Source organism: Haliaeetus leucocephalus, unplaced genomic scaffold (assembly GCF_000737465.1).
Source record: "Haliaeetus leucocephalus isolate CR32 unplaced genomic scaffold, Haliaeetus_leucocephalus-4.0 Scaffold849, whole genome shotgun sequence".
NCBI classification, from domain to species: Eukaryota; Metazoa; Chordata; class Aves; order Accipitriformes; family Accipitridae; genus Haliaeetus; species Haliaeetus leucocephalus.
The window spans coordinates 5,040,959-5,063,818 of record NW_010973285.1 but is presented as its reverse complement, the minus strand read 5'-3'; the positions used below and the strand labels follow the sequence as shown (position 1 = coordinate 5,063,818).

The 22,860-nt window shown below is 39.8% G+C and overlaps 1 protein-coding gene across 1 annotated transcript; it reads right to left on the bottom strand.

The window, feature by feature from the left end:
* Positions 1-523: 523 nt before the first annotated feature.
* LOC104841296 (betaine--homocysteine S-methyltransferase 1) lies at positions 524-21,872 on the bottom strand. Its single transcript, XM_010582859.1, has 8 exons — positions 21,843-21,872; positions 15,503-15,635; positions 10,589-10,707; positions 8,399-8,590; positions 7,658-7,805; positions 6,604-6,786; positions 1,400-1,628; positions 524-888 (listed from the first exon to the last, which is right to left on the bottom strand). The coding sequence occupies exons 1-8, from the start codon at positions 21,870-21,872 to the stop codon at positions 714-716; spliced, it is 1,209 nt and encodes a 402-aa protein (XP_010581161.1). The 3' UTR covers positions 524-713.
* Positions 21,873-22,860: the final 988 nt, after the last annotated feature.

Genomic DNA, 22,860 nt, shown 5'->3' with positions numbered 1-22,860 from the left:
ATAATCTCTTAAGCCTTTTAGTCTCCAGAGGAGTAAATCTTGTGTACGTGAAACCCCAAGACAAAAAAAAGTGAGTTATTTACCTGTCATTTTTCTTTCCTAAAAGTTCTCTGAACCTTTCTCCTGCATATAAGAAATTCCCGCAAGATCTCCTTCTCTTTATCTTTTGATTTTACTTATAAGATATATTTTCCAGTTTACTTTTATTCTCTTAAAGTCAAGAAAGTGACTATAGATAACTGTGTGTCTGAAGCATTGGCAGCTTGTGTGTCCCTGAAGCAGTCCTCAGTAAATCTTGAGGTCTAAGAAAGCTCCTACACAATCCCAAACTGAAAACTGACTCAGGAGTGGAAATCCATTGATACCGAATTTATAGATGACTTTTTCTCTTTTCACAGATGAGTTGAGCCAATTATTACTTTCCATGTATTTCTGTGTCTACACAATTAATGACACCTAGCTAACAGAAGCTCAATTATTATGAGAATCCAAACCTGCCTCTGACTGTGTATTCTCTAAACTATTTGTCCAGAGAAAGATTTTATTATCAAAGTTTGACATACTTAATCTGTAATCACATCCCTTCTGCATTTTGTCTTTTTCACTACATGTTAACTGATAAATCAACAGGGTACTCATCTTCACAGATTTTCATGTGAAGCATGAGATGGTCTGTAGATAAATCATTCTAACATTTACACAGCTGCATTGGATTAGAACTTCTGTTTCTGGAAGAGCTCCTTCAGCTGTTGTTCGCTTGTAGCTTCTTTCTGTTGCATCAGCTCCCTGGCTCCTTTGGTCACTCCCCAGCCATCTGGCTTTGACATTGAAGGACAATATGGCCTGCCTGAAGCAGGCTTCAGATTCTCCCAGTATTCTTTTCTTGCCCTAAAGAAAGAGAAGGAAATTCAGGTTTTTTTCCAGCACCTCACAATACTGAAGGAAATGGGGCTTAAATGACCGCTGCAAAGGGTCATCTAAATTGCACAGCTTGACTTTATATTTAGATACAGAAGTATTAGTGAAAGCATGCAATGAAATGCAACATGCTTAAAAAGTATCCTTTCATCCTTGAAAGGAACACTGTAAGCCACTCACCATTAGGAGCTGTTTAACAGCAATCTGACCATTTTTGGTCTTAACTTTCATGAATTACTTTCACAGTAATTCAGACCACATCTTCATTTTAAAGAGAGATGAGAATTCCTGGAGCTCTCCTACTGTCCCTTCATCCCTTTCCCGACTCCCAGGTCGGGTTTACTCCTTCAAAATTATTAACACAAAGAGTGTTTACAGTGATATTTAGACCTCCATATCAGTTAAGCCAGTCTGCTGCATGGACCAATATAAGCCTTTGCAAGGAGTATGCTGCTGTGCCTTCCAGGTCAGGTATACATACCTTGCTCTGACCCAGGGCTTGGTATGCATGCTTAGGCTATCACCCCAGCTACCATGTTTCTCAGAAGCTTCTGGCAAAAATCCTCTTTCGGGAGCCAGCTCCTCAGCTATTGCTCGGACATGATATGGCTCAAATCCACAGCAACCTCCAATGTAACGAATTCCTAAGTCATATGCCTTTCTTGCATATTTTTGAATATCCCATCTGGTTACAATTCTTGGCTCCAGACCTGCAAAGACATTCATATCTTAAGTTGCCACCATACTCCATTTCAGCACATTTTTTGGTAAGAAATCACTTTGTTGAAACACTTTCACACTGTTTGCAAAACTGGTTGTAGATGTACATGTATGTGTTTGAACTATCTGAGCTAGAATTAATGATGCAAACTTTCAGAAGTCTAGCTTTCAGACTCCGCTATGCTCTCCTGAGGTATGCTTGTTGTAAGCTTTTTTGGCCTTGCAAAACAGCACCTAATATCTTCTGAGACTGATCAAGTCCTAAATCATACCCTTGCCATTCTGCCAGAGTTCTTAGCTGAAGTATTGGAGTACTTTCAATGTTACGCCCACATTCCCAAAGAGTTCCTAATAAACAATCAATATCTGGGAAAGCTGTGAAAGAAGAAGGTATCAGCCTACCTGCAACAGGAATAAGCCTGCTCATTATTCCTCAGGAATGTTTACTACACTTTTTTCCATGATCAGCTCGTGGCAGCCAATTGTTTCACCGACAGCTGGGATCTGTAGCTGTTTCTTAGCCCATCCCTTACTTAGTTATAATCCCAACCATAAGCAGCTTGCTGCCTCAAACCACTTTGTTTTTTTGTAGAAAGTTCTATATGTAGATTAAGTTAGGATGCAATCTTTATTTTGAACCCTTCTCCCTGTTGCAGGTTGCGGTGAGCAGAGTGAGGGTATAACAGAGCTGAGGAGGAGGACTTGTGGAAGGAAAGGAATAGAAAGTGAAAAAACAAGGAAAAGCACACCTCAAAGGGAAAGAGGCATAAGAGCAGAAAGAACTGGAGGCACAACTGGAAAGAAAAGACCAGGGACTGAAGAAGAAACTTTAAGGAATAAAAACACAGGAATAAAGGAATAAAAATCTTCCCACTTCTTTATGCACATCTGCAGGAGATGAACAAGCATGGTTATTAGGCAAGTGCAGCATGATGTCTGTGCACTGAACACTCCGCTGGGCAAAGAAGATGCGGTGAGGTAGTAAGGCTCCATCAACACATCAGAGAGGTAGGATTCTTCTCCCTATGTCCTTTCCGAAAAATGCCTCGCATGCAAGCAGGTGGTACAAAGCAGATCTACTCTAAGTCCAATGGGTAGATAAGAGACATACTCAGAAAATAAAAAGCAGAAAGAAAAGAATGAAATGTTCTTAAACAGAAAATTATTGGCTGGGGAGGGAAAGACTGGACAAAGGACAAGTAGATGGTCTAATATTAGAAGGAAAAACAGATGAAGCTATCTTGGAAAGCTGTTTAAATAAAAGTAAGCTTGTGTACAGTCCTGCAGATGTGAAAGAAAGCATCAGAAGCACAAATTCATGATTTCCGTGTCTCTCATATCCTTGAAAAGCTAATGCAAAATAGATACAAAATTATCAACAGTAAGAATGCAGCATCTTCCATGCAGTTTATACCTGTATAAGCAACTAAACTCCAGGAGAACAGTATAGAATGTTTCCCTGTCTTCTCCATCACCCACCCTGTCACAATCCATGGGATCTGATGAGATGCATCCGAGGGCCCTCAGGGAACTGGCAGATGAAGTTACTAACCCACTATCCATCGTATTTGAAAAGTCAGGGCAGACTGGTGAAGTTCCCACTGACTGGAAAAGGGGAAATATAACCCCCATTTTTGAAAAGGGAAAAAAGGAAGACCCAGAGAACTACCGGCTGGTCAGTCTCACCTCTGTGCCCAGCAAGATCATGGAGCAGATCCTCTGGGAACTATGCTAAGGCACATGGAAAATAAGGAGGTGACTGGTGACAGCCAACATGGCTTCACTAAGGGCAAATCATGCCTGACAAATTTGGTGGCCTTCTACGACAGGGCTACAGCATTGGCGGATAAGGGAAGAGCAACTGACGTATATCTACTTGGACTTGTGCAAAGCATTTGACACTGTCCTGCATGACATCCTTGTCTCTAAATTGGAGAGACACGGATTTGACAAGTTGAGCACTCAGTGGATAAAGAATTGGCTGGATGGTTGCATCAAAGAGTTGCGGTCAACAGCTCCGTGTCCGAGTGAAGACCAGTGATGAGTGGTGTCCCTCAAGCGTCCATATTAGGACCAGTACTGTTTAGTATCTTCATTGATGACATAGGCAGTAGGATTGAGTGCACCCTCATCAAGTTTGCAGATGACACCAAGCTCAGTGGTGTGGTTGACATGCCTGAGGGATGGGATGCCATTCAGAGGGACCTAGACAATCTCAGGAAGTGGGCCCATGTAAACCTCATTAAGTTCAACAAGGCCAAGTGCAAGGTCCTGCACCTGGGTTGCGAAAATCCCAAGCACAAATACAGGCTGGGTGATGAGTGGATTGAGAGCAGCCCTGTGGAGGACTTGGGGGTATTGGTGGACGAAAAACTGAGTATGAGCCAGCAATGTGCACTCACAGCTCAGAAAGCCAATAGCATCCTGCGCTGCATCAAAAGAAGCATGGCCAGAAGGTTGAGTGAGGTGATTCTCCCCCTCTACTCTGCTATGGTGAGACTCCACCTGGAGTACTGTGTTCAGCTCTGAGGCCCCCAGCATAAGAAAGACATGAACCTGCTTGAGTGGGTCCAGAGGAGGGGCACAAAAATGATCAGAGGGATGGAACACCTCTGCTGGGAGGAAAGGCTGAGAGACATGGGGTTGTTTAGCCTAGAGAAGGCTCCAGGGAGATCTTATAGTGGCCTTCCAGTACTTCAGGGGAGCCTAGAGGAAAGATGGGATGGAGTCTTTATCAGGGAGTGTAGTGATGGAGTGAAGGGTAACAGTTTTAAACTGAATGAGGATAGATTTAGTTTAGATTTTAGAAAGAAATATTTTATGATGAGGGTGGTGAGGCACTGGAACAGGTTGCCCAGAGAAGTTGTGGGTGCCCCCTCCGCGGAAGTGTTCAAGGCCAGGTTGGATGGGGCTTTGAGCAACCTGGTCTAGTGGAAGGTGCCCCTGCCAAAGGCAGGGGGTTGGAACTAGATGATCTTTAAGGTTCCTTCCAACCCAAACCATTCTATGAATCGGTCCTTGTGCTTCAGGAGTATAAGACAGAAAAAACCTAACCTCTCTGAAGAAACAGGGATAGACCCCGCTATAAGAACCAGCCACACATGTGGTGAAACATGGTGACTGAAAACAAGCAGTATTCTATGAAAAGAAGTTGCCACATAGATCATGTTTTGTGGGATTTTCCCCTTCCCAAAATTCACTAACATTCGATACATTTCTTTTCTTGGCTTTATTCAGAATTTAATATCTATAGTTTAACATTTTATGTTAATATTTATAGTAAAAAGAGATTGAAATTTTCATCAACTTTCGATGAGAAGATTGTAACCTGCTCCTAGATTTAGCCCCTCTACATATATACTCTTGAGATAATTGGGTATGCTTTAACTGACCGGGACATTTCTTTCTAAAACATTGCTTAACTAGTGACATTTCAGAGCAATTGCAATAACACAGAAGGGAAAACACAGAAAACTGGAAAAAGTTCTACAGATAAATAAATACTGCTGGCATCTAGATGCTGGAGTTTGCCAATACAACATAGCCAACACTTTTCTAGAAACTGAGATCTTGTTGGCCTATACAGAGGTTATGTACACTTCAAATATCTAAATACCTCCTTGTGCGTACTGCCTTCCACAAAAAACAGAGTTAACTGGATCAGTTTAACAATACTTCACCAAACTGCTTATCTGCCGTCAAGCAATCAGTTGCTCCTGGGTACTGAAAACATTCACAAATACCAGCCTTCTCCAATTGACTCATGAAATTTCTGAAAGCTGACATCTCATACAGATTGCTTATAACATACAAGCCAAGAACCATAACAAACCAAAGAGTGAATCCTTCAATTCAGTTGATTACTTACTGCATCTGTTCTATCTTTTTTTGTTTGCAATCAGAGGAGTTACATGAAGGAATGAATAGGATAAATGAGTTCCTAACACTTTTAAACATCCCAAAATATTTTCAGAACTCAGATATGTTATTATCATTTAATGAATGCCTCAGGCGCATGCTTTATTCTTTTTCCTTTGTTTATGTAAAGAGAGGAATTTAAAAAAAAAAATCTTCCTGAAAAATCACATCTTTCTCTCAATTTTTTTGCTACAAATTCCAGTTTTGAATGTTTTAATACCTTATTTTATAGAGTGTATGATACCTGGAAATGAAAACATTTTTCTAATCAATTTTAAAATGTTTAGGCTGATTTTGTCCTCCTGTCTTAAAGGTATGTGATCTTCTACATCCCAGGTGGAAACAAACCCTAAATACACAAGCCTTACATACACGTAAACTGGCTGAATCCTTCAGTCTTTGTAGAATTTCTCCTGAGCATACATGTGATGAATCCATCTCCAAACTGCTAATCCATTTGTTAACAACATCAAAGAACATATTCCCTCTTCTGGTTTCTCTCTGATCTCACTTATATTAGACAGTTACACACTTGCAAGACTGAACTGTTATGAGTGCAATAATCATGCACCTACATCTAGTTCTGCATATGCATTGTACATTAAATCCCTAAGCAGGTAAACATTATAGGGCTTTGGGGATAGATGTCACAACCCAGAATTCTGGGGTTGTTTTAGTTTATTTGCTCTTGTTCATTTCTTTGGACTGTTTATACCTGTCCTGAATAAGGTTCTATAGCACTACGAAGAACTACATTTTTAACTGAGTTTAGGTTGTGGCACTTTAACTGTTTTCACCATAATTTCACTTTCAGTCACATGCTGTGATACTACTGAAGTACTCTCACTATGTGGATGATCTTTAATCCAATATTACACTGCAATCTCCCTGTGGAAAATGCCAGACAGGATAACTGGGACTCATCTTACTGTATAGAAGGACACCTTGCAGCTTCATCTTTACTAAAGGCTGGGAAAAAAACCAGAACAGGCAACTAAAAAAAAAAAAAAAAAAAAGAGAGAGAGAGAAAAGATACCCTTGTCTTACCAAAGGGAAATTCTGGAAGATCAATAAAACCCTGCTTTCCACAATCAGGCGTATGGAAAGCAAGTGGTTGGGACATCAGGTGGGCTTTCAGTTTAGCAGCCTGCAAGCCCTCTTTCATCAGTTTCACAGTTTCTAGGGAAGTATCTGGATCAAAATGGCAGTTGACTCCAACAATAGAAGCACCTAGAGGAGGAAAATAACTTCAAGTCACATCTCCCTAGGAAGTGAGAGGTGCAAGTTCTTAGCCAGAGCACTCCAGAAGCAGAGCTTTACACCAGCATTATGAAAACAAGACGGTTGGGTTAGAGCCAGCCTCAACTCTCCTGAGGTTAATCATGCCATTTACATCTCAGTTGCACTCCTCTTTACCTTCCTGATGATGAATGATGTCTCCCACCCTCATACAGTTGCTTTTCTTATCAGTGCTTAATCAATGAAGACTGATTATGTACAGCCACATATGCAAATAGCTAGCAGGACCCTAACACAGGTTCTGCCTTTGGATTTCAGCTCTAACTCCAAGGGAAATGAGTAGTTCAGAACAGATATAATGAACCCCTGTACCATCATTCATCATGCCCTTGATTAATTTCTTCTGCCCTTCCCCTTGTCCTGCGGAAAACACAGCCTTTGATAGGCAAAAAGATTAATTTTTTCATCCTCTTATTCTCTCACCTAGGGTTTGAACTGTGCTCCATACATTTCTAAAAACATGAGCAGAGAATCAAATGTGTCTTTGGATTCTGCTTATGTTTCCAGCATTTGGGGTTGGCTCTAACCAAATTTGAGTAGGTTTAGGATTTTGCACTGTTCAGTATCATCTGCCTGTGGCTATTGCTTCCAATACCATCCTGGTTATCCAGGATTTCATAGCTGCATTTTAGTAAGTTTTTTACAAGACTGCTCTAGTAAAGTACACATAACTTTACTACAGGGTCAAAACTTTTATCAGATATAATTGCAAAGCTACCTACTTGAGATACACATCCATTTATCTCAATACTTAAGGACTTTATTCCATACTTTTAAATGGCACATTAAAACAGATTCTTACCAGCCTTTACCAGTTGGACAGCACATTGTCCAGGGGGCACACCATGCATGTCTCCTTCTGGACCAATGCACATCGTAGCTGCAACTGGCTTTCCAGATTCTTTTAGCACTTCAACTGCCCAGACAGCCTCTTCAACATGTTCAAAATACTGGAAGAAATTAAAACTGGACTAGTTTTGTTTCTTGGAGGTGAAGCATAAACACATTAATCCAGACCCCAAATTCACCAGCAATACAATGACTTGATTATTTTATGATTTACACTAACATAATTCAGTTGAGTTCACTGACCACACAGTTAAGAAAGGGTATTAAAAAGTCAGTAAGTAAAAGCAAATAAAACCTCACGATACTCTTGTTTCAGAATAAGAATGCCCATACAGGAGGTTAATCAGGGATTTATCCCCAAAGTACTATTTTCATCTAGAAAAGTCACCTTAGGTTGCTTGCTTATGGTGTACGGGAGGAAAAAGGAGCTAGTCAAGATCACATTAATCTATCCTCTTTGGGCCAATACAGAATTTGATGTGACTGAGGTAGAAATTTAGGTTTCAAGGTCTTATTCTAGGATGCTTGCAAATGCTGCTGTGCATTTAGAAAAATACCGATACTACTGGAATAAAAGCATAACAGAAAATTTTAAAGGAGGAAGCAATATATATTTGTACTCCCTAAAGTAGACTAGACTTCTTAAAGTTAACACTGTGCCAGTTGAAGGCATGTACTTTTTTCACGTAATTACCTCTGCAATTAGGAAGTCCACATTCTTCTTCATAAAGACATCTAGTTGCTTTCGAAAAGCTGCTTTAACCTCTGTTTTATCCTTGCAGCTTAAGTATGATGGTGTTTGACTGACTCCTCCAGCCACTAAAGCATCGCCTTCATTAGCCACTTCTCTTGCAATGTCACAAGCAGCTTCATTCACTTTCTGGCACTGTATGAATATAGATTATGTCAGTTTTACCTGATCAGAGATATGCATGTGTTTTCAGAGCACAAAAAGGACAAGAAGAGTCAAAAGCTGTAATGGCTTCTTCATATTCTTTATAATTTAAATTAATTTTTTAATATACTGACTAGGAAGATCAGCGTCTTTCAAAAAAATAATAAACATTAGGAAACAAACTCTTGCCACCTCTTAAGTTGTCGTATTATCAAATACTACAAAAACACGTTACCTTTAATACATCTTACACAAATAGTCTATAAAAAGCAGATATTTGGTGTGAAGTGGAATTTTCTTTGCCTCCTAGAAAATGAGTTAGTTACACCTAAGTGTATGCTTTTATTCTGACATTTTACGGGTGGAAAACAAAATATATAATAATTTCAATTTATTTTTCATTTTTTTAAAATACATTTTAGTATTTTGATAATTTTAAAAATTTAAGATATAATATCCATACAGAGTTATTTAAGGCATTTTTAAAAAGATATCATTAATTATCCAAAGTTAAAGTTACCCATTTAAGAACTGTAAGGGGAAACTTATCACTATATGTGATTAATTAATCACCTAGACAGAAAGACACATTCCCTCTATACCTAAATCAGGATGACTAGAACAGCTTGTGAAAAAAAAGGTTAAGATGAGAAAAAAAGATTTTGAGAAAAGACTTATTATTTGGGATAGATAACAAGAACTGATTAGAGCAGGTTTCTCTGCAGCCCATGGACTACTTGGAATCTACATAGGTTTCTCTCAGCTGAAGTTTTTTATGGCTGCTTCAAAAGACCCAGCTGATTTTTAAGGCTGTTGCTGACAGATTGTCTTCCATTTTCACTTGTGCTCAGGTACATGTTTGGGAACTCCGGGAGGTGGAGCCAAAAACCAGTTAAAGACTGGAGGAACCTGCTTCCAGACCTCACAGCAAATCAATCTTGAAAGCTTTGCTGCAATGCATTCCCAATACCAGGTGCTCTCCCAGCACTTCTTATAATTTTGCATGGCAGTAAGAATTGCAACATGGCTTGTTCCAGAGGCACTGTGTTTCTGGGACTACCACTTCAGACATTTCAATGTTGCATCTACTGAATGTAAAGATACAGCATTTCAGACAGATTTGGTCGTATGACATTTTGGTATGACCTCTTAATTAAGCCTCAAGTGTTTCCCTAGTGTCCAGATTTTTCTAATTTCTGACTTGGGATATCTTCCAGATACAAAGGTATTCCTTACTCCCTGCCCCCTGAAGAATCTTTGCTATTTTGCAGAGGTTGAAACAAACAATAGGACCAAAGGGGAAAGGATCAGAGAAAACACCCAATGGCAAACTTTCTAGTCTCAAAGGAACTATCTAGAAATGTTTGTGCCAGAAGTCCCAGTGGAGCTGGGGCCTGCATATAGTGAACACACCCAACATCCTACAACTCCTTTGTGTAGGGGCTAAGAAAACACCAACATGGTGCTTCTGTGGCTGTAACAGATGACCTTTACGCATGAGAAGGGGAATACTGACCACAGGGTATACCATGGATTTTTTAGTTGTTCCTTTATTAAAGACATGGTTCTAAAAAACATTCAGTTCTCATTAGCCGCTCATTATTCTCTAGGATTCTTCACCATTTTTTTCAGTTGATTTGCTTCTTTGGATGTTAAAGCATTTCTTTTTTTTCATTGATTTTGCTCTCTGTGCATTTAGTCCTCCCTATACTCTTTGTATCAAAACCCTAGTACACTAATCTCCTCAGATGGGAAAAACACGACGTGGGCATCCTCTTTCCTCTTTGCCCCATTTTGTTATTTTTTTGTGCTTTAACCTTGCCTTTCTTGCTATTCCAAACTCTGAAATTGCATCATCTGATTCTTTGGTCCTCAAATATAGCCAAAACTGTTATGATAAACTGTGAAAGCACTCAATAATCTCTCTACTAAATCTGTTGAAATTAATCCATTTATTTCATATGTCCACAAAAACAGAGTTTTACTCACACTTATTTTCTCAGCTACATAATTGCCCCTGTTCTCTAGCTTGTCCTCACTGGCATAAAAGGTGAATGTCTGCAAAACATTGGATCCAGCTCTGAGGAATTCCCGGTGAAGCTGACGAACTGCAAAAAATTAAAAAGAGAAAAAGAAGAGATGTTTGGTACAGTTATTACTGTTATTATCCCAAAATGAAATGTTTATTGAAGTAATATTACTGTAAAATAAGTGATACTGTGTTTCCTAGAAAAGCCATTATGAGACAGTAGAAGCAGTACCCCATAGAAAGAATATAATTTCTTTCTTCTCACTCTCAGAACATTACGTAGAAAACTTTCTCCTTAGTTGTTCTCTGCTAAGAATGACAGAAGATTTCTATTTAGTTTATCAGTAGATTCAGTTTTGCATGCCACCTTGCTTATTTTCTACTTTCTGCAGTACTTCACACCTCCCAATTTCATTTTATAGAACTCCATAGTGGTTTAGGAAGGGAAAGCAGACATCTGACAAAAGAACATGAAAGCAGAACAGGGAATACGAGACAAAAAGATCATCAAATGCAAAAGCTGTATTTTCTTAGCTTCTAGACTATGAAGAAGAAAACAGAAGAAAGTATCATGGCAACAAATGAAGGGGCTAGATGATATTTATATGGAAGAACACAGTGTTCCGTTACCTCCTCTATTTTGTATTTTCTGGTTTTCTTGCCCTGCAAAACCCTAGCTGAGTCTAGTCAGCCAAAACCACAGCTCTATTTTGTAAAAGATGATTTGTTGCTCCAGAAAAGTGATTCACAACACAGACTTAACTCTTCTCATAAGTCAGCACATGATTATTTTACTACAGACCCAACACTACTTTTGAAGAAAAGGTTGGCATTACTTTTAATGGACAATATTCCTAAATTGGGACTTTGGGACCAGACTCTGTAATGGTAGTTCTGCCTTCATCACTGTAAGCAGTACACTGCAATCACCATAGTAGGAACAGAACAGGAGCTGTCAATTGATTTTATATGTATACCCACAGAACAATAATTATAAGAGAACAAGAATTATAATAGATCAGTAGAACACTACTGATCATGTAAAACAGAATTAAAATGCTCAACGGCTTATAGCAAATACAGGAATAATTTATTCCCCTAGATACTGTACACAGCCACAAGAACACTGCAGTTTCTGTGGTAGATGTTTGGAAAAGTTTTCCTGAAGTCCTGGTTTATCGTACCTCATTGTCTATAGATGATCTCTATCATTAGGGAAATGTGTGAATGTGTCGTGAGAATAAAATTACTCCCTTCAGCTTGAACAAACACAGCCTTCTATACTGGAGAAGCTCAAACAGCAGTTTGAGTTGCTAGAGTCAACCTGCATACGTGCAAGCATCTCTGCTTTCATTGAAGGAACAGTGTGGTGTCCCTTGCTTTTCTCTACTAGTACAGTATTTAATTTCTAATTACAGCCTTGGGTAACCACACTGTGAGTTAACACAGTGCTTCTTTACCAGCAGTCACAAAGACCTATCCAGGAACATGGATAATAGCAGAGCTACAGTTCAAAAAGTCCCCGGAATCTGCCTGAACTACCAGGATCAAATTTCAGTCTTGCAGCCTTTACACAGAGTCAAAACATTCCTAGTGCAGGGAGTATTCTTTTTCCTATAGCATTAAAATAGGCTACTGATCCCAACTAAAAGGGCCATCTCTGTATGTTTGTAGTGTTCTGTAGTTTGTTTTTCCATTCTCGCCCCATCAGAAATCGTTGATGAAAACTAGTCAGGAAATGGGTAAAGCAAAAAAGAATCTAAAAATATTTTCACAAATGCTCTATGACATGTCCATAATAAACAAGATTTGTTTATCCCCATGGTTAGTGCTTTTTAAATATGGTTCTTGTACTCCTAGAAGAATGCCTGGGATTTGTGTGAGTAAGGATGGTGACATAGGTAGGCAAATGAAACGTAATCTAACACATATGAATAAGGAACTTCATATCCGAAACTGTCAGGTATGTGAACAGGAGACTCTTAAATGGGTCTACATTTTGAGGGAAAGAATAGTGTTACAAGTATCAGCCTGAATCTCTTTCAATCCCAAGCAAATTGCTTTGACCACTAGAATACACTGTTACTATATCAAGCCCACAGCAGTCTGCACTATCACAAACCCAAACCACTCTGTAATTTACTTCCCGTGTGACTTCCAGCATGTTACTGAAGCTGTATTTTCCTCCAGCATTTGGGAAATGGGGATAACAGCCACATATGAGGCTAAACAATTACTAACAATCTCATGCATTTTAGGAGTCAGATGTATAACACTGAGTTTTCATTTCAATCCACCATGAGCTAGACATTTCACGAAAGACACAGACTTAAGCTAACAGGAGATGGGGTCAGTAAGTGCCTATGCATATTGCTGACTACAGAGCAATACCTGATCTGGCTCAGAAGAAATATTTAGGTCTCATTTCTAAACTTGTCAGTCTGGCAAAACACCTTTGCCTCTCTTGTAACAGGTAATGGTCTTGAAATCACGCTTCCCCCCTCCCCCCCCCCCCCTTCCTTGCTGCTTTTCTCACAACCTCCCTCCTTTTGTCTCCGTCTTTACAAAGATAAGAAGGTCTGGTAGTTGTATGTAAGGTTTTTACACCAGCTGGCTCAGGCAGTTGCTCCTTCTGTTCTTTACACTTGCTTTCAAAGTAACATGACCCTTGAGCATGCAGGAGCAAAAAGCAGTAATGGAGGGGAGGCAGCATACTACATGAAAAGAAATTAACACATTTCCAGTGAAGGCTTTATTTATAAATAGCCTATAAGGGGCTTATAAAAATTTTATAACTGTTACAGACATGAGCAATATGTTCTAGCAAATCAGCAGCAATTCTTAGAAGGCTGGATTCTAATTTATGACTACTGATAACTTATTTAAAGCAAACCTGTGTGCCAATTTAGTCAATTCAAGCCATCTGCAACTGTAAGGCAATGTCTTGCATTCCCCATGGACTGAGACCTGCACTTCCCAAAATGACATGTGGAGATCATCAAGGGCTTTTGAGGTGCAAAACAAGAAAGCAAAGGGGAAATAAGGAGCATGGGATAAGTGCTATGATTTGTAAGGTGGAATGTATAGGGGCAGACAGATGTAGAGGTAGAGAGAAACAGAGAGAGGTGATGGGATGTCTTTTGGGGAGATGAGAGTCAGCAAATTAGCTCATCGCCCTTTAAACATTTGCTGTAGCTCTGCATTATCTAAGGCTATCTGTGACCCTAAGTTAGGCATGCTACACATAAAGTGGCATTTGAAGGCTGAGAAGGATTAGGGTGAATAAATTAAGTAAAGTGTACAAAGCAGTGTAATAGAGAAGGCTAAGATCTCTCTCCTTCTTCCCCTCCCCTTCCTTCTTTCCATGTATAGAGGAAAAAGACTAATTTGGAAGGGCAAATACTTAATACAGAATAAAGAAATCCTCTCCGCACCCCCCCTCCCCCCGATATTCTGAATTAGGCTGTGGGACTAACTGCACATCATATCACCAGGGCAAATGCTTTCTTGTAATGAAGTGTACATAAATAGATAATAGCATCTGCTTTTGCACTGTTTATGCTAAACACTATAATCTTTATGCTGGAAGGCATAGAATGATAACTCATTTTGTCTCCATCCACTTTAAGAGAGTTACTCTCTTAAATGTTTATTTCAATTCTTAGGTTCTTATGAGGTTTATCATTCCCCATTTCACAGTGGAGCCAGGTACATTAAATACTCCTCTTCCATTCCATTGTTTACTAAAAGCTGCTATTTTCCTAAAAGAATTAATGAACAAACTATAATAACTTATAACAATATAAAAGTCCTAGAATGACTAGAACACAACAAAACATATAGTTAACTGCATAATTCTTTCTCAGAAGGTGTTTTAAATGATAAGCTTTATATCAGCTCAAGGACAGTCTGGACAAATCCATGAGAGAGACCGTGTCTGGGTCAAAAAGTCCCTGGGCTACAAATCATTGAAGACTGGGAGACCATTCTGGAGAGGTATCACTATGTGTTTACACTATTCATATTCTTACACAGCTGTCATGGTTTCAGCTGGGATAGAGTTAACTGTCTTCCTAGTAGCTGGTACAGTGCTATGTTTTGAGTTCAGTGTGAGAAGAATGTTGATAACACTGATGTTTTCACTGATGTTGCTAAGTAGTGTTTAGATTAAAGTCAAGGATTTTTCAGCTTCTCATGCCCAGCCAGCGAGAAAGCTGGAGGGGCACAAGAAGTTGGCACAGGACACAGCCAGGGCACCTGACCAAACTGGCCAACGGCGTATTCCATACCATGGGACGTCCCATCTAGTATAGGAACTGGGAAGGGTATCGGGGGGGATCGCCACTTGGGGACTAGCTGGCTGTCGATCGGCGGGGTGGTGAGCAATTGCACTGCGCATCATTTGTACATTCCAATCCTTTTATTACTACTCTTGTAATTTTATTAGTGTTATCATCATCATTAGTTTCTTCTTTTCTGTTCTATTAAACCGTTCTTATCTCAAAAAAAAAAGTTTCTTCTTTTCGGTTGTGTTAAACCGTTCTTATCTCAACCCACGAGTTTTACTTCTTTTCCCAATTTTCTCCCCCATCCCACTGGGTGGGGGGTGAGTGAGTGAGCAGCTGCGTGGTGCTTAGTTGCTGGCTGGGGTTAAAGCACGACAACAGCCAACTGCTTTTGGCCAGTGTCAGAGCAAGAAAAAGGGGTAAGATGAGCATTTGGCCTATAGATTCTTAGGCTGTTCTTAACAGCATAATTTTACAGTGTCAAGGAACTCTTCTATTTAAAAACTTACTACAAGTTCCTATATATTTATTTTTTAGCCATCCATGTTTACATTCACTGCAGGATTTCTGTTTCCCAGTAAAACTGACCTGCTTCTGGATGTTCTACCGTTGCTTCAGGAGTCCAAGGCCCAGCTTTTACATATCCCCTCTTTTCAAGAGCAAAGACAAATCCTCCATCTCCAATCACAATTTCTCCAGCATCTAAGCGCTCTAGAATACCCTGAAGAAAGCAGGAGGAAAGGTTAACAGTTACAGTTCTTCAGTTTTGTGGGCTCCCTTTGTCTTTTTTGCCATTTCCTGTATTTGCAAAGCAGATGTGAGTATTTGTGGGCTACCAGAAACATCTTTGCCATAATAAAGAAAAGTAATAAATTTCCTTCTTTAAATTCTCTTTAAAGAATAGTAAATAGTCTGTTTTGCAACATAAGGCTTTAATATGTGCGTATATATTATGTAAGACTTTTCATTGGTCAGCTTGATTGTATTCCAGAGATACAGTCCCCAGAACTAGAAGTCAATGGTCCAGTTCTGATCCTGTGAAAGTAAAACACCATCTCAAATTCTCCTGTAAAATATATGAGAAACTTGTTAAAATGAAACACTAGTATCACTGACCTCTTTATTAGCTTATTTGCTCTTTAGCTATGAATGCCATCTTGACAGACCCTCAACACAAGTAGCTTGTGACACAAAAAGGCACAACAGGCATCATAGAAAAGTAAGCATATACCATTTTCCTACTGAATAAGACACATCTCAAAATGCTGGCCTCCATTTTCTGACAGAAAATGACTTTCTGACTTTTTACTGGCCTAGGTTTGCTTACCTAGACATACAAAATGAAAGAAAATCCTGCTTGTTTTGCACAGCCCTGCCTGAAATATTTTAAGATGCCCAATTACAAATGTTATAGCACCCCATGATTAACCTTGCTTCTGCCTTGAACTCCATGCTAATGCAAGGAAGCAGTAATTTTTTTTTTGTAAAATTGAAAAACATGAGAACAACATATATTGGTTGCACCTAACATATATTATTTTTTGTATTCCTTTCATTGCTTCTTTGGCTTGTTCAAATTTTCCATAAAGTACTTTGCTATTACACTAAAGAAGACTAATTTCTGCAATTGGATTACAGCCATAATTCTATTTACATTAGAAAGTGGATGAATGCAGACCCATTACATTAAAAAAGGTAGCAGGTACAGGAAAAGAAATAATCAACGGTAAGACTAAAATTTCCCTCCACAGCTATCTTTTCTTGATGGCACACTAGCATGCCAGCAGATGAAATCTGAGGGAGTGGGAAAAAGAAAACCCTTGTGGACATAGAGTTGAATGTGGTTTTCATGCTGAGAGGAAAGGGTTTTTAACAATTAGCCTCCAACCTTTAGAAGATTATCTTTCCTGATAATGTCTCCTTCATTAATTCAAGTATCTCACATCATTGATCCAGGAAAGACAAACACTTATGATGTCTCAGCACCACCCTTTAGGTGGGATGAGAGTATGTCTTTCCAACAAGAAGGAACACTGTGCCAACTATTCCAGTTCCAGTACCAAGCATAGCAGCATAAGGCTGCTTGGAGTCTACAAAGCCTGGCTGAGAGGGTTGGCATTTTTGGCTCAGGCACTGACATGGCAGCAAGGTGGCAGAACTGCTTTGTACAGTGCTGCTGTGCTTGGCCAAGTGTTGGCTTGCAAATCTCTGCATCACATCCCATTGCACATTGTGTACTTGTCAGAATATTGACCTGATTAACTTTGTAACTTTAATAAAGTGTGCAAGCTTTTATCTTTATTTTAGGAGGACCAGGGCAAAACTCAATCAGCAATACTCAGTCTCCAAAACTCAGTAATTTTCATCGAGTTTACCACTCTTGCCTGTCTGCTAGGGCAATTCTGTTCTAAGTGTTAATGTCAGGAGGCTTTGTAAAGATTGTGTTTGCAATTAACTAATTTGCAGTTGTAACAGTATGCCTCAAATGGAGCCAAAGAAAGGCACCCAGGGGATCACTGGTTGAGTCCCTGCTTCCTCTACCTGCCAAGGAATCTTTTATAGACAGAGTCTGCTTTAGGAGTTAAATATGCAGAGAACAGGAGTGCAGAGGAAAAAAAAAAGTTTAACTGTCAAGCAGCCTCAGTCATTGCTTGTTAACGGAACATTAAATAATAGATACATCTTTGACACCAAATATAGATATTATATTTAAATGCACTACAACTAACAGATTTCTTTTACGAAGTCACTTCTAGGATTTAACAGCATTTCTCCTTCACAGTTCTAGCGTTTTAAAAACTGCATTTTAAAATAATCTCCACTTTTGACTCACAGAAACAACATAAGCCATGGCTGAATAGATCACAGCATCTTGACACATAATATATTGTGATATATTAAACCTAGCATCGGGCATCTAATAGCAGGTGACATAACTATAAAGCACAAAGTACTTGGTACAAACTTACTTTGTCAGTTCAGATTGACTTAAAATGGAAATAACTTTTTTGCAAACTTTATTATAGGACGGATATCATCTCTTCACACCATTTTTACTTTATCTATACCGGTAAAATACCATTGGTTCAATAATCATACAGGTAGCATAAATTCAGCGTCAACATTGTTTTGTTCTGCCCTGGCGACCTAAGCTGCATGCTCACGTCTAATCCACATCAAAATTATACCTTCAGGTCCGATAGTACACAGATCTGGTATTAAATAACAAGAAATAGTACCTGTAAAAAGCTAACCAACGCTTTTTTGAGCCATCTTTTCACTGTTTTACTTTCGCTACCATGAATGAAGTTGCACCACATAGTCCACACATCTATCCATGGAAAGAGTGCAAATGTCTGTATGAAGATACTCCCCCAACCACCTTTAGGAATGTGACTGAACCATGTAAGTGAAAAGCCCACCTGGTCTACCTATATCCTACCTTTGCATCAGTGGAGAGAAAAAAAGATCTCAAAACAACTATTCAGATCTTAAGGGAGTCCTCAAGAGAAGCTTATCTCTGCCCATTGCCTGTAGGGGGAACTTACGGCAATTGCCTTCTGCTAGGTGTCTGAAGTTACATGGCATGAGTATGTGCCAAAAAAAATGAAGAGCAGAACAAAAACCTCCCCACCAACTTCCTTTATAACTGATCTACCTGAAAGGCCTGGTAGGCTCGCAGACTTCTTCCCATATCCTTCTGTTCTCCTACTCTGGACTTACATGCTACACACAAAACTCAGTAAAACCAGTCCTGAGTAAGAAGTGTCCTGTTAATGATAATAGTGTCCTTCTGAACAGAAGACAGAATATGTGATTCCACTGACCTGCCCAAGCAGCAGTGCAGGGTATATGTCAGAGTTTGATTTAGCCATTGCTCATACGTTTGCCTTAATGGACAGAACGGCGGATGCCTGGATAACTTTTTTTACTGGCTTATTTCTTTAGCTAAATGAGGGTGCAAAGGGCATGCATGTATTGGAGACTGCGCTCAGATTACAACCACTGTTGGTATTCAATCATATAAATGAAGAGAAGAGCAATTTGGGGCTTTTAAATAGAGTTGGCAGGATGCTGGAGACAGAAATCCCATCCAATAACAGTTTATGCTTAAAATATTTACAATTTTAATGTGTTGCAAACACAGCTTAGTTCGCATATCAAATAATATTAAGCAAAACGGGTCTGAACTTTGCCGGCTCCAGTCTACGCGTTCAGAGAAATAAAAGTTCTGGGAGCTGCTACGGCATTAGGTTCAATCTAACCTAGCTATCTCATAACGCCACCCGAACGTCCGTAGCGGCTCGATGGCGGATAGGTACAGCTGCTATTACTATGGCTTTACTTTAGCTTTTCACAGGATGACCTTACCTGCAGAGATACTGAGTGCATTGCGGGGAGGTTAACAACCGCCCGTTTAGCCGCAGCTCCCCCGGAGAGCCTCCGGGCAGGACGCCGGGGCGGGGGGCGGTGGGGAGGCGCGGGCAGAAGGAGCCGTTAACGGTCGCGGCCGCCGGCGCGCGGCCTCCGCACCGCCTCAAGGCGCGGCCCCCGAGGGTAAAAAGGTGCCTGGCGCAGGCGGTGAGGGGACGGCGGTGAGGGGAGCGGGCTCCTTCTGCCGGCCTGCGGTGCTCCGCCAGCTGCCGGTCGGGGTCACCGGGCCTCTCCCTGTGGGCAGGAGGCGCATCTTGCCCCCCCTGCGCCTCGCATTTCTGCGTCAAAGAGCAGACCCAGCTGGCCCGGTGTGGAGAGATCCCTCCTGTTGTCTTCTGGGCCTCATCGACGAGCCAAAAATGGCCTGTTTCACACGGCACGAGCAGACACCTGGGTGAACCGTGCGGTTCACCGCGAAGGTACCCCCCGGATTCTTATCAGGCTCCTGGGTTTGAAAGAAAGGAGCTGAAGGTCAGGTGAGTACATCTCAGGTTCGTGGCATGAAAGAAGCCTAAGAAAAGCCTCTACGCTTGACCTTGATGACCACATGCCTCAAAATTCAGTGGAGGAGCTGGCGTAAGTGTCTGACATCTGGCTGTTAAACAGCTTACTGTTAACTTGCAAAAATTAATATGTAATCTCAAAAAAAGAACACATGCAAGTGTGTGGTGCACCAAATACAGAAAACCTGTGGCGTCCAGTGTTCCCATTTATTTTACTTTTCATTCATTGCCACATAGTGAATAAGCGCGGTGCATATTCCTCCTGCACTTCCATTTAAAATGTCATATTATTTTATAAGACCTCCATTCATAATACAACTAATAGCTTTGATTTCTGAGTGGAGGATGGGTGGAAGGCTAGTTACACATTAGAAAGCCTTTTGCTAGAGAAGTTGCAAAAGCAAATGTACAGGGAGGCGGGAGATAAAATTGAGTATTGATTAACTGTCCTGAAGGGAGAGATACTGTGGTTTCACAGTAGTCTCTACTGCTACTGTACTAAGAGTTCCTACCTTGTCTCATATCCAGAAAAATGGCTTTTTTTTTTTTTAAATTTGGGATAAATTCCCGGATCTGGCTTGTTGCTTGGCTGTTAGTGGATGGGGCAGTCGAGAGGAGGATCACATGAGACAGAGGAGAACAGGGCTGCCTATGGCAGCTGGGCTGGTTTATGCTGGCTTAAAGTGGTTGTGAAAATCCAGTGTGATATAGTAGCAGGTGTGAGCCATTGACAAAAACCTCTTTCTATAATGTTTTGACTTCAGCAAAGTAGAACATGTCAAAATAGACAGAACATGAAAATAGATATTGTTTCATTGTTCATGAACACATACACAGATGTAGTCTGCTGACATTGGCTTTAGAAATGTATCTAGGAGCTTTACTAAGCAGACATTTTTTGAAGACTTTCTCTTTGTGTTGCGTATACTATAGCACTTTTGAAAAGCCAGGCTTTGACACTGTCATTTCAGGGGTACAGTTTCTTATTGAGAAATAGGATCTACGTATAAGGGTATATTGGACAAATAACAAAGATTTTATGTTGTGAGTGGAAGCTAAACTTGCTTTGGTTTTTTTTTTTTTGTATTACTACTTTCTATGTATATAACCCTTTAAGAGCATTTACTTTAAAAGAAGAGTGAACAGGTTAGGTTTTAAGTCAGGTGTGTCTAGACTCCCAAGCAGGCACCCAGTTATATTATGATTGGAGTAGTAAACAAAAGAGATGGACAGATGTGCAATTGTCTTTTTGTAACTGTGATTCTTTTTTTTCCCCAGGAAACAAACACCATCACCTTCCTTAGGGAAAGATAGAGCAGACACAGTGATCATCGGAGGTGGTTGCATTGGTGTGAGTCTAGCCTATCACTTGGCTAAGGCTGGCTTGAAGGATGTTGTTCTGCTAGAAAAATCTGAGCTCACTGCAGGATCTACTTGGCATGCAGTAAGAAATGTTTTGTTAATCTCTCAGATTAACAGCAGTTTGTGTATCTAATGGTGGTGGAAGTTTCATTACCTTTATATTCCTTGGCTTTCCAGAGATTGACTATCTCGGTTATTTTATAGATACAAACTTTAGCACTGAGTTTTTTATAGATTGGCTGTATGAGTTTTGATAGGTTGGTTCAGCTATCCATAGTACACTTTTCTCATTTGTAAAAATTGAGACAAATACTGCATTTTGAAATCACTGGAAGGTAACTGTTAGTATTATTATACATTTTTGGCAGTTAACTGGATATAGACTTTAAACTTTGATTTAACTTGGACTTTTTAAATTTAAGGTTTTATTTCTAAGGTAATCTAATTTATACTGCAGTCTTTATCATTGGAAGTGGTTGCACTGGCATGCATAAACCAGAAATGTGAAATCTGGCATTATTATATGTGTAATTATTTTTTATGTATGTGCCATCCTGAAAAAGAGGTGGTCAAGAAGCAGCATCAGTGCCCAGTTCTCAGAGAATATCACAGTCCCAGAAACTAGAGACAAGAGCTTTCTTTCCTGCCACTGCTGACATTACACAAAATCTTGGAGGAGCAAAGCTAACAACTGTACGCTGTGGGTTTTTTTTAAGGCTGAATGTTTGTCTGTACTCTAAGGAAAAGAACTAAAAAGACATACATGTAATAGTGGCAGGGTGGGGACACCTCCTGTAATAATGCTAATCACATGGACATACTGGTGCACAACATGCATGTATGTAATTACGTATTTTCTATGTCAATGTCAGGAATAGGTAGTGTAATGAAATGAAATAAAGCTTGCCACAATAATGGATGCTTTTTCCATTCATTTCCATCTACACTTAGCTGAAACTGGGAGAATGTTACCCCTGCGTATAGCAATACAAAACAGTAAAAACCTAACAGTGTGCTGTCTCTAGAACTACTCTGTTAATACAACAGAGCATTTATGCAGTACTTGTAACTATAGTATCTGAGTGCCTTTCAGGAACAAGTTAAGGAGGATGACTCAGATGCATTATATTTGATTTGCATTCTCATACTCCTCCCTGGGAACAAAGTCTGAAGTTTGAAATGCTTCATCTCAGTGCAGATGTTTTGTGTGTTTGGGGCCTTGTGAGAGAACAGTAGTTCAAAAATGAAATTTAAAAAAATCACTGCCTGAAATGTATAAGTAGGTTTATACTTCATTTTACTTGCTTTTCAACAAACAAAGCAAAAGAAAACACACTGTATGGAGTTAGGAAAAACAAAATTCAGTAATTACGTCTGTTTTAGAGTCATACTGCAGCTGATGCAGTTCAGCGAACAGAGCAACACCATGCATAGTGTCAGATCATGCATCTTGTGTATTGAATCATAACTATGAAATGCTCAAAGAAATACTTTGACTTAAGTGCATGAGTGAGGCACAGACTGAATTCTATTTACCCAATGCATATACAGAACGATATAAGTGCAAAAAATAATGACAATCACCTAATTAAGAAGTGATTAAGAAACCAAGATCATAAATGGGGGGTTGTTACTAAATGTTTCCTT

Excerpts from the sequence above, each read along its gene's own strand:
- LOC104841296 (XM_010582859.1), bottom strand. The coding sequence starts at position 21,872 with ATGTCAGCAGTGGCAGGAAAGAAAGCTCTT. Across the intron at positions 8,591-10,588 it reads ATGTAGCTGAGAAAATAAGT|TGCCAGAAAGTGAATGAAGC; the intron begins GTGAGTAAAACT and ends ATATTCATACAG. Across the intron at positions 6,787-7,657 it reads TGTCCAACTGGTAAAGGCTG|GTGCTTCTATTGTTGGAGTC; the intron begins GTAAGAATCTGT and ends TTCCTCCTCTAG.